The 12,516-nt window shown below is 48.8% G+C and overlaps 1 protein-coding gene across 1 annotated transcript; it reads left to right on the top strand.

The window, feature by feature from the left end:
- Positions 1 to 2,058: 2,058 nt before the first annotated feature.
- Positions 2,059 to 6,141, top strand: GFRA4 (GDNF family receptor alpha 4; the record flags this gene model as incomplete). The annotated part of the gene is given in 8 exon segments (XM_081292831.1): positions 2,059 to 2,107; positions 3,384 to 3,504; positions 4,027 to 4,392; positions 4,487 to 4,625; positions 4,627 to 4,680; positions 4,683 to 4,824; positions 5,479 to 5,570; positions 5,721 to 6,141. Coding segments are annotated over 8 exon segments (1,044 nt in total). The 3' UTR covers positions 5,802 to 6,141.
- Positions 6,142 to 12,516: the final 6,375 nt, after the last annotated feature.

Below are 12,516 nucleotides of genomic sequence, written 5' to 3'. Positions count from 1 at the left end.
GTCCAACTTGGGTTACACATTCATTCATGAACCAATCACTATTGCTGTAATTTACTGTAGGGCCTGGGGTCATGGAGGATTGAGGTAACCAAAGCAGTACAGCCACAAAGATTGAGACTGGAAAAGAAGTGGTTTCCACAAAAGAAGAGACAGACTTTATCACCAAAAGGAAGAATGCATAGCAGACAAAAAATGTCTCTTGTGTGAAGTATTTGCTTCTAGGATGACCTTCAAGAGATTCCCTCACCGATTCCCCATTAATCCTCCAACTTCATCATCCCCCAAGCAAAAGCCATACCCAGTTGTCCAATAGGGACTTGGACCTATGCAAAACACAAAGATGAAGAGGGGGCTCCCGACAGATGTCAGTGTCAGCTTGCTTTGGAAAAATGTATCCATGCCAAACATAAATTTGTATGCTTTATAGAATGATAATAGCAATGACAGCCTGCTGTAAATGCAGAAGGCTAAGGCAGGGAGGATCTCAAGTTCAAGGTCAGTCTGGGTAACTTAGTGAAACTCTATCTCAAAATAAAAAATACATATATATAAAAGGGGGGAGATATAGCTCAGTCATAGAATTCTTGCCTAGCACATGAGGGGCCCTGGGTTCAATTCCTACTACTGTAAAAAATAAAATAAATAATATGTTATAGGAGAATGTCAGAGAAAATTTATAGGCTTTTATCTTGTCTGTGTTCTCTCTTTCATAATTTTTTAACTCACTGGGAGTTAAAAAGACAACAGGCGGGCTGGGGATGTGGCTCAAGCGGTAGCGCGCTCGCCTCGCATGCGTGCGGCCCAGGTTCGATCCTCAGCACCACATACCAACAAAGATGTTGTGTCCGCCGAGAACTAAAAAATAAATATTGAAAGTTCTCTTTCTCTCCCCTCTCTCTCCTCTCTCACTCTCTCTTAAAAAAAAAAAGACAACAGGCAACTCTCTCTAGGAGATTAACACTCTCTTTACTCTCAAATAATCTCTTCCAAGAAGGAAGAATTGTTCATGGGCTCTTCTAATAAGGAATTTCATTCTGACCTGCACCTTGTTAGCTGAATTCTACTGTATTTGCCTTAAAACCCATTTTATCACATTGTCCCAGAGGTGGAACACCTATAAAAACTTATATTGAGCAACAAATATGCTACTTTTGGTAAATTTGAAATAATATTTGAGTATTTGAATAAGATTTGAAAATTTGGGACAATGGGTTAGAAGTCAAGACAGATGATGTGATTTCTTTTTTTGTGTTTTTAAAATCGAAATGTTGAAATTTTTAATATCAACATTTATTGATAAAATAACTTTTTGGTTAGTCAAACAATGTTGCCTCATACAGATCAGAAGAAAACATCAAATAAACATTCTACAAAGCATGCCTTTTGAAGACCAGGGTTCTTCAAAAGCATCAAGGATAGTATTAAGGAAAGACCCAGAAACTCCTTCAGATGGGAGGAGATTAAGGAGAGACCACAACTAAATGCCATGTGGGAAACTAGATTGGATCTTGGAATAGAAAAAGAACTTTAGTGGGAAAATCAGGGGCATTCAAAATGGTCTATGATTTAACAGTATTGTACCAATGGTAATTTCCTAGTTCTAACAGTTGTACTATGATTATGTAAGACAGTAAGCTCGGTGAAAGTTATAAGGGGACAGCTAACATTTTCGCAAATTTTATACAAGCCTAAAATTACTTAACAAAAGGTCAACAATAAAAGTATAAAGAAAAGGGGAAAAGTTAGGAGGTTTCTTAAAGTTAAGTTTAGCAGAGTCTCCTTGGGTTGTGTGGGTGTTGCTTTGAGGGTACAGGGGCACTAGTGCAATGGGTCTGTCATATTCAGGTGTTGGATTTCATGACTCTGGATACACCTGGAGAGGCAGCCTGGGGAGGGGACAGAGAGGGCGGAGGATCATTCCCTCTGCAAAGGCTCCTCCCAAAGGGAGCAGAGCGCATGGGTCAGAGCACACATCTGCGTGTCTGCTGCTTTTCTGCTTAGGGGCACTGACCTGCTGGGATTCTGCCTGGAGCGGTCCTTCTCTGTTCGTGGTCAAGCATGGCACACTGCTTGGGGCCTGTGCTGCTGCTGCTGCTACTAATACTGGGTGAGCACCTGTCTCCTCCCTTGGACCCTGAGACCTGGCCTTCTGTCCTGCTTCTCAGAGGCAGTTCTGAAGGGTGAAAGATTCCAGGAAAAGCTGGAACACACAAAGGGGAGCCATAGAAAAGCCTAGCAGTCTGCCCTGCTACGCATGCTATGTACACAATCTTTGTGCCTAGCTGAAACACCCACCTCCTAAGTCCCATCTTGGTACCTCTGCCCAGGTCCTTTCCTTTCCTATTGCCTCCCCTCCCCCAGCTGTCTTTCTGCCCCAGCCCAGTGCTCCGTTCCTAGTCTTGGAGATTCACATGGGCTCATTGCCCGGCATCTTCAGTGTCTCACTGCCTTTCATCTGCTGCACCCTCTAACTACCCCTTCTCCACACAAAGGAGGGGTGACTTTCTAGGGCTTGGTGTGGTATGAAGAATGGGGTCTGGTAAAGGTTTAAGGCACAGGATATCTTGAAGCTGAGGTATGCTGTTTTGAGAGTGGAGAGGAGGCAAGGTTGCTCCCAGAAAGGTAAGCAAAGGAACAGGTGGTTACAAGACCTCAGGTGGCACTAAGTGCTGTTGTGCATGGCTCAGGCCTGGGCATGTACCCAGCAAAGCAGGAGAGCAGGCTACTTTGGGCCTCTGGGCCTCTGGGTGGGGCAGGGGAGAGGGCCCTCTCCCATCTGCCCCTTGCACTAGTGTACTTATTCCAAGCCTTCAGAGTCTGTCCTTCAAGCCTGAAGCCACAGCAAGAATCACCATTATCCAAGCCATCCAATCCACAATCTAGGAAGAAAGAGGTAGCAATTGCCAGAGAGTGGGCCTGCTCCCAGCCCTGAGTCAGCATGCCCCTTGCCCAGCAAGTCACACATAGCAAGACAGATGAGGGGCCAGGTTAGGCCCTTTATTTTCAGACTGGGGAATGGTTTCAGCAAAGGGCTAGGAAAGGGGAAAGAGTCAGCTTGGTTTCAATGACTCAAGTCCTAGGATGGATCTGCAAAATCCTAACTTCAGGATTCCATGGCTTGCCTGGATTCACAGGTGATGGATGGCACATGTGAGCACAGCTTGCTCTCTGTCTACTCCATCTGTGTGATTCTACTGTGGCAGAAATCCTCTCTGATTCAAGCAGGGTATCACCTGTTACCAGGTCATACCTTCATGGAAACCCCTGATGACAAGGTCCTGTAGCTTGCCATCAGGGACTTCTCTGAAATCACACCCCGCAGTCATGTCTAAGTGGTCTCTCCAATGGCCTGAGCCTTTTCAGGGAATCCTTTTGCCTGGCAGGTGGAGAGGCTGGGGAAGCCAGAGTCCAGATTGGGCAGGATGAGTTAGACCCTCTGAGGGCACATCTGGAAGGGCTAGGGAGGGATGACACCTTCTGCCACAGAGGACATGAGGAGGTGCAGTAGGTGGTTAGGAAAGAGGGAGAACTAGAAACCTATAGAACCAAAGAGTCTCCATGTGGGGAAAGAGTGGAAGAAGAGGAAAGGTCAGGCGCTCTATTGTGCCAAAAAGAAAGGATGAGCGGCCACTGTCCTCAGTGTCATTTCGGATAAGTCGCTATTAGCCAGGTCTTCAGGAAGCTTCACTGATTCCCCATTAGGGAAGGCCTGTGAGGGTGGGAAGCGTCGAGTGGATTCATCTCTAGATAAGTGCTGCAGTTGTGGGTGCGGGGGTACCTGGGGAGTTATGGGCCTTAGCTTCTGAGGAGGGTTCGGACCAGCCTCCAGGCATCCCATCTATCCCTAACTTGTTGCAAAGGCTCGCGCAGAACCTGCCGCTGCCCATTCCGTGAACGAGGTCCGGCCGGTACCAATCAGCCGCACTTTTGGTCCTCTCTCTGTCCCCGCTTGGGTCTTGAGCATCCCACAAATTCCGGGGATGTGGCGGGGTGAAAAGTGCACGTAGGGTGCACAGAGAACTGAAGCTTGCCCCCACTTCCACCAGGGTCTGCAAGCTCCGCTGGGGGGAACCGCTGCGTGGACGCTGCAGAGGCGTGTTCAGCCAACGCGCTGTGCCAGCGGCTGCGCACCAAGTACGTGGCTCAGTGTCTGGGTCAGGTCGCACACGAGAGCTGCCCCCGCTCCCGCTGCCACCGCGCCCTGCGCCGCTTCTTTTCCCTCGGTCCTCAGGCGCTCACCCACGCGCTGCTCTTCTGTCCATGTACGAGCCCCGCGTGCGCCGAGCGACGGCGCCAAACCTTCGTGCCCGCCTGCGCCTTCTCGGGGCTGGGCCATGAGCCGCCCTCCTGCCTTGCAGCCTTGGACGCTTGCGAGAAGAGCCTGGTCTGCAGGTGCGCGGGGCGGGGCTGACTTGGGCGGGTCTCCTGGGCTGAGCAGGGCGGATCCTCTTGCCAGCTCATCTCCCTCCCGCCCCACCCCGCGCAGGCCCCGCCTCCTGGCCTTTCAGGCCTCCTGCACGTCCATCCCCAGCTCCCAAGACGGTTGCCTGCGGGACCAGGGCCCCGGTTGCCTGCGCGCCTACGCGGGCCTGGTGGGTACGCATGGTTGGGATCCGGGCGTCGGCCGGGGCTCTCCAGAAGATGCCTCTGCCAGTATGGGCCGATGACCCCCCCTTTGGGATCCCCCAGGCACCGCGATCACCCCCAACTACGTGGACAACGCGAGCGCGCGGGTGGCTCCCTGGTGCGACTGCAGAGCCAGCGGAAACCGGCATGAGGAGTGCGAAGCCTTCCGGGGGCTCTTTACAAGGAACCGCTGCTTGGGTGAGGGGCCCTCGCAGGGGTGGCGCGAGAGCCCGAGTGACCGCCTGGCTGGCAGAGTCTCTCTTAGAGGGAAGGAAACTGAGGCTTCTTGCGGCAGCCACTCAAGCACATTCCCTCCTCTGCTATCTGTCATCGTACTCCTGTGGGAAATGTGCCCCGCTGTCTCTGGAGACCAGGTCACAGAATCCTAGTAGTGTCAAGGCTGAGGTCCTTAAGGTCGGGAGGGGGCAAGAGTTAAGACAAGTTGCTCAGGGCCTGGGATTGACCATTGGGAGACTTCTACTTCCAGCACTTCCGATTCCTTTCTTATGTGCTACCTCCCTCCTCTGGTGAGCTCCTCTCATGGGGTCCTAATGTCTTAATGGTCTGAGAGTTAGGGATCCTGAGTTTGAAACCTGACTCTGCCACTTTCTAGCTGAAAGTTTGTTAACTCCTGTAAGCCTTTTTATGTTCATCTGTAAAATGGGGGTATAATTGTCACCTCCTATCGGGATGGAAGACTAGAGTAGTGAGTCACTCTGGGCACAGTCGTCCTTATTTTGTTATTCCTTAGCATGCACCTCCCATTTGTCCCAGAAGCCATTCCTTGAAGATGCCAGGGGAACTTGCTGTGCTTGGTCCAGTCAAGCTCACCCTGGACCCCTTCCTCCATAGATGGTGCCATACAATCCTTTGACAGCCAATGGCCCTCAATCCTGCAGGACCAGCTGGATTCCCACCACAACCCTGGGCAGCGCCTCCTACAGGTAGGTGCAGTCAGTTCCTGCACTGCCGCTTTCTGAGATTTCCCACCCAGACCTGCAGAGATGGAAGCCTGATTGGCCTGGGGATGGGGTGCAGGTAGAAAGCAGTGCTAGGCTCCTATCTCCAGTCCTCACTCTGCTCCAACTCCTAAGGTGTCCTCGGCCGACAGGCCCCTGGAAGGGAGCTCCTTGCAGTCCATACTCCCTGTTCTGGCTCTCCAGTCCTTGCTCTAAGACAGCAGACCTTGGACCACAAGGTGACTACACATTACTGCCTGGAGTTCAGGACCAGGTCTCTGGTTTATTGCCCCCTGAAAAGTGACTGGCTAGCCCTCCCACCTGCCCTTTGCCCATCTGGACACCTGTGTGCCCATGCCCTGGAGTGAGGGTTGGAGACTGGGGGCCTGACAGCAAAAGCCCTGGTTTTCTATCAATAGTCATCTTGGTTGTAGGTCCCTTTCTTCACAGACCTTGAGACAACTGGATTCTCTCACTGGGGAGGCACAGGAGAGGGTCACCTTTGCAGAGGCCTCACTAGAATCCCAAGATTACCATCTGGACTCCTGGAACTCTAAGAAACTGTGTCAGCCTCCCAAGCAGATAGCACCCTAAGGAATGCATGGAAACAGACTCCCTCTAGCACTGCAGCCTTTGAGGGCACCCTCCCAGTTAGGCAAAAACTGCACCCCAGAACTAATGTTGGCAGAGTGATTCCTGTCCATGATATGCTGCTTGGTGGGCACCCCCTGGAGTGAAAGAATCCAGTCCCTATCCTGCCCCTGCATTGAACTGGCACTTGGTCATCCATTTTCCCCCATGGTTTCCCCAGCACTAGGAATAGTGCTGTGCTCAATAAACCCACATGCACTGAGACTGACGTTGTTTTCATGTTGTGTGGGTCCTCGGGAGCCTGGAGACCAGTTTGCTGTGGGGTGTGCCCCTCCTGTCCTATGTGACTTCAGATGTCCCCAGAACTTCTCTGGGCCCTATCAGGCTACCTACAGATGCTGAAATGAATTAACTCTCAGGCCCTATAGTCAGGGACTTTTTTGCTTTTGTCCCTTTTCTGCTAGTTTTCAGGTAAAGAAACTATATTTTCCAACTTCCCTCGCATCTGGGGTGGCCAGATGACACACTTAAACTAGTGTGACCCACAAATGCTACAAACAGTGTTAAATTGCAGTCCTGGGCTGGGCATGGTGAGGCATGCCTGTAATCCCAGTGATTTGGGAGGCTGAGGCAGGAGGATTGCAAATTTGAGGCCAGCTCCAGCAACTTAACAAGACACTGTCTCTAAATAAATACATAAGTAAAAAGACATGGGGATATAGCTCAGTGGAAGAACGCCTCTGAGTTCAATCCCCAGTATTTGGAAGAGAGGTGGGAATTCTATTAGTTCCATACCCAGCACTGAAAAAAAAATTTGCATTCTGCAAAGGAGTTTGGGGAGGGCTGTGTACAACACAAGGGTTTGGGTACTAATCCTCTGCCTGTTTCCTTCTTCCTGGGAAGCTTGGAGACTCCTGACGACGAAAGGGTTACCAGGCTGCCCCTTCCAGAATCCTTCTGAAAACTCCAAATAAAAATTGAATACTGTATAGGAAAGCATAGGCATATACCTTCCAAAAGGATCCTTTTGCTGAGGTGGAGGCCGTTGGTGCCTTGCTCAGAGACCTCCTGGTCTCTGATGATAATGATGGTGTTGCTTACCCAACTCACAGCTGTCTCCTTCTCTAGAGAATCACTGCCCAGAACACCTGTTAGGTTATATGCTGCTCCTGAGGCAGCTACAGTCTAGCACTGACTGAGGCAGGGGTATAAGGGCCTGGCCTGCCTCAGGGTGGGACAATTCTGTCTGCTGAGACCTCCTCCTGGCTCAGCTCCTGCCCCTGCCCTCCTGCCTCCCTCATTTACAGGTTCCCCTAAGGACATTTGCTTCATTGTGTGAGAATCCTGGTCTTGGGCTCAGCTCCTGGAGAGCCTGACCTAAGATGCAGTGGTTAAGTACAGACCATACCAAAACTTAGGCCTAGGGCTGTCCAGGCCAGAACAGCAACTCTGGGAATGGGTGTGCACATTGCAACTCAAACCAAACCCACAGGCTGCTTGCTGAGACTGTCATCCAGCTCTTAGCTTCAGCCAGGATGCTCCTGATTATAACATTAATTTAAAGTGGTTTGAGCATGTGCCTGAGCAACCCAGGCTTTAGGCACAGCTGTCTCCAGGTTCAAATGATATTGCCTGGGTCAGTCTTCCTGGTGGCTTTCCTCTGCAGTCAGACAGGCCCTCTCCAAGAGGTAGGTAGGATTCCAGTGTCCCAGGTTTACTAGCAGTCCCTACAGAGAAAAGTACCCTTTTCCCAGCATTCATGGGCTGTCCCAGGCAGCACTTTGATGGACCAAGCATGAGTTGTGGGTTTCTTTCTATGGCCTGGAGCATGATATTAGCCTAGGGTCATCTTGATTTCTAAATAAACAGAAGGTGTTGGGCAGAGCAAAGCTGAGTTCAACCTGTTCTCCCTTCATAAAAAAGAGGGAGTTGGGTGCAGTGGTGCACAGCTATAACTGGGAGGCTGAGGCTGGAAGACTGCAAGTTCTAGGCCAGGTTCAGCAACTTAGTGAGACCCTGTCACAGAAGTGAAAAATAAAAAGGGCTAGGGATATAACATAATGGTAGAGCATCCCTGGATTCAATGGTCAATTCCCAGTACAGAACACACAAACAAAAAGGAGATGAGGAGGGAATTCTACCTTTCCACACACCTGCATGAGAATGGATGCCTATACCTGGATTGGGGAGACAGGGTGTGTTGGGGGATGGGATCGTGAAAGCATCACCCTGCTCTGTTCACTGAAATCACACGGTGGCCCAAATGAAGAATTAAACATCTGCTAATGATTTCCTTATGTGAAGGTGTGTGAAACCCTGCCCCATTTTCAACTTGGAGTAAAATGTAGACATTTTAAAAGAGTAGAAATGACTCCAAATAAAAGTAAAATACTGTATAGGAAAGCATAGGCATATACCATCCAAACAATTGGGCAGATGAAGCGAATAGAACCTATTTGAAAATTGTAAAAGTGTTCCATGGCTGCCACCAGTCCCAAAGGTGCCCATGTCCTACTCCCCAAAACCTGAAAATGTCACCAGAGAGGCAAAAGAGTGTTTAACCTTATATGGCAAAAGATGTGATTAAGTTATGGATCTTGAGAGGAGGGTCTTATCCTGGACCAGCCTAGTAGGCACTACATGCTATTACACTTCTCCTAACAGCCATGCAGAGAGGGACTAGATACAGACAGAGGAACAGGCAAGGTGAAGCCATGCAGAGGTCAGAGGGTTGCAGCCACCAGCCCATGGATGTCGGGAGCCACCAGAACCTAGAGGCAAGGCATGATTCTCCCCAGAGCTTCCAGAAGGAGCAAGTTCCTGCCAATACCTCAGTTTCAGATGTCTGACCTCCAGAATTGTTGAGAATAAATATCCATTGTTTTAAGTCATCAAAACTCTGGTAATTTGTTATAGTTGCCCTCAGGAAACCAGTAAAGTTGCCTAAACTTGTTAGAGTTTGGATTTTGTTACTTCTACCTAAAAAGGTTCTGGTTTGTGCACTGGTATTAAGTTTGGCTCAAAACCTCAAGGCTGATTCCAGCAGCAGCCCCCACTCCACATGTGAGCCACCATGTCCTGCCAGGCAGCTGTCACTGTCATGTATATACTGTCGGAGACTGAAGTCCTGACTAGGGACTATATCTGCACACCCGCCCCCAGGAACTGGGTCTCTGTTACCTGTTGCCAATATTGATTCCCCAGCCAGCAGGTGACTGAAGCTGGGCCTGAAGCAGAAAGGCAGGTGCTGGAAGCTCTGTGGATTTGTTGGTGGAAACTTCATGCCTCATGAATGCCTTTCTGGCTTGAAGCCCAGCACCTAAGTGCACAGTTGATGTGGAAACCCCTCACTGCCATTCCTCCCCAGGGGAGTCAGGCCAGGTCAAGCTCAGAGAACCAGCTCATTTTTTGCAGGAAGCGTGAACACTGGCCAATGAAATTTCCAGAAGACCAGGTCAGAGCCCATGCAGGACTTCCTGAGTGGTCCCCCATGTAGACAGCAGCTTGCCATAAAACTTGGCATGCCCATAAATGTGGCAGGGACAGGGCCCCACTTTACTGGCCTGCAAAGGTCTGCAATGAAGGAGGTCTTGTGTGACTGTTCTGCCAGAGACATGTCTGCCCACACCCAAGTGAGCCTCCAGACAAAGGCAGAAGATACAGAGAGAAAAATTAGGATGAGTAGCCACATAAAAATATAAAACACACAAATTCAAGGGACTGGAGATAAGGACAGGAATTAAGCAAAGAGCAGGAAAGGCTTACAAATGGCCCTGCAGCACAGCCAAGTCAGCACACTTAAGTCACTGGGATCATCCCTTTTCTTGTGTTGGGGACAAAGAGAAGAAGGAAATCTTACCAGGCATGTTACATAGCTCCTAATATACGGCTATGAGGTATGTGTTCAGATGTGACCTGTGCATCTGTGTGGGGATGTGGAGTCAAGATGCCATTGCTATTCTATTTTCCAAGAATGATGATCAGCTCTTGGTAAAGCTTTTAAGAAAACAAACTTCAATATTCTCTTGATTTACAAGTAGTTTAGTTGTATTTCTCAAAAACTGCAGATTAAACCAGCCCTCAAATACTTTGTGTATAATAGGTGTATTTATCTGTTTCTAAAATAATTAAAAATAGATTTTTTTTTCATCTTCACAAATAGCCAGCAAGACATTTGAAAGTTGGGCAAGAGGTGGGTGGGTCAATTCCTTGTTACATGGGAGAGTCTCACACCCATCATGGCCTGCCCACTAAATTACACTGGTACTTTCCTTGTCAGCAAGTCAAAACCACCACCTATATCTAAAAAGTCCCCTAGGGGCAGCTGCCTGTTGAGTATCTGGACCCACTAGGCATGCTGCCACTCAAGGCCCCTGCACCTGCTGCTCCCTGTTTGGAATGCTCTTCTATCAAACATCTGTACTCCCACTTCCTCCATTCAGCTCTCTGCTCAGCTGTCACCTTATCTAAATGGCCCTCCTCAGCCACACTATATTAAGTAGTAATCCCCCCAGCACTTTCTATACCAACCCTCCTTTTACCTCTCTTCACAGAACTTATCATTTGACATTTTTTTCTGAGTGGGGAAGGGCACTGGGGATTGAACTCAGTGGCACTCGACCACTGAGCCTCATCCCCAGCCCTGTTATGTATTTTATTTAGAGTCAGGGCCTCGCTGAGTTGCTTAGTGCCTTGCTTTTGCTGAGGACGGCTTTGAACTCAAGATCCTCCTGCCTCAGCTTCTTGAGCTGGTTTCATTTGACATTTTGTTTATTATCATCTGCCCCACTAGAATCTAAACTCTTCAAGGACAGGGAGTTTGTCCATTTTGTTCAGTGCAAAATATCTGGCCCTTTGTGCTCAGTATAACAAAAATTCAATGACTTGATGAATAAATCTAGAGGAATAATTAATTAAAATGGGTAGGGAAAAAAAGATAACTAATTCCACTACTTTTAGTTGATAGTGCCATTCCACAAAGTCTTGAGGACTCCTTCCATCTTCCACATGAGCCCTTGATATTGATAAAGAAACAGACACATTCTGAAGAGCCCTGACAAGGAAGTGAACACATCATTGGCATAGACTTGTCACCTGGCTCCACCCAGATGCCAGGGGCCTGGGTAGCACAAGTGAAACTGGGGTCACAAGAAGAGGAAATGGGGTGGTAGCATCTAGCCAGTCTCTGGTGCAGTTTGCTATTCTGTCATCAAAACCCATTTTATTGTTCCTGCCTCACATGAACACAGGCACCCCTCCTAGGGGGTCAAGGTCCCATCCCATCCAGACCTAAAGGTGATGCAGTCTCTCTCATCACCTTACAACTTATCCATTTCACCTCCCAACAGGTAGGACTGAGGAGGCAGGGCACCCTCATAAACTACCTCAGGCAGGAAGGAGGGTGGCTGACAGAGCAATCACTGGTCTGCAGCACCTTTCAGATCCTTCTGGATCCTGCCCTTGGGTGGGGGTAAGTCCTTGCTCAGGCCCAGTTCTGCTCTCTGGGCCACATTTAGGATGGCATTGAGTTGTAAGCCCTCCCTGTACCCAACTTTCACAATTGTCTTCCTATCTTAACAGTGATTTTAAGATTTCCTCAATAGTCACAGGGCTTTGTTTTTGTTTTAAAGATTATACTAATGGTTTCTTAAACTTACTAGATGTAGGGGTTTTGTTTGTTTTTTTTTTTTTTTTCAGTGCTGGGAAGAAAACCCAGGGCCTCAGGCATGCAAGGCAAATGCTCTACCACTGAGCTTCCTTATCTCTTCCTCAAGATGTTGGCCTGAGGTTAGCAGGCTTATGTTGGGGAGACTATGGCCTCCATCTACTTTTTACCACAAGGCCTAGACACTGTGTTCAACTAAGTCTCATGGTCTTTGTTGCTCAGCTGTTTGGAGACTAGCAGTTGGCTTTTCCTGCACTGTAAGGCCCTGGACTTCAGTGCTCTCTACCCCTTTTACATCCTGCGTATAAACTGGCTAATTTCTCCAGAACTCAACTCTTCCTTGTGATGCCTCGCCCAAAGCAGCCAGTAACAATCCACACATGCCACATTTTTTCCCCCCTCAAACTGAAAACTCAGTAGACATTTGGTTTGCTTTCCAAGTTACTTAACATAATAGCCTTCCCTAGTGTTATGGCAGTGGCCTGGCAGGGACCTCTAGACTGTCCTGCCTATTGCATCTGTTTCTCACTGCACACTACCTGGTCACTAAACCAATGCCAAAAGGCTACAATGCATCATACTTCAAGGTACAGATTTGTGTCTTAGAAGGAAAGGTAACAGTTGTTAACAAAGGCCCTAATCTTGGTAGAAGTTTGCCTTTCAGTGATGGAAAGA

This window comes from Spermophilus citellus (genome assembly GCF_964194105.1).
Source record: "Spermophilus citellus genome assembly, chromosome: 4".
Taxonomy (NCBI): domain Eukaryota; kingdom Metazoa; phylum Chordata; class Mammalia; order Rodentia; family Sciuridae; genus Spermophilus; species Spermophilus citellus.
This window is presented reverse-complemented; position numbering and strand designations above follow the sequence as displayed.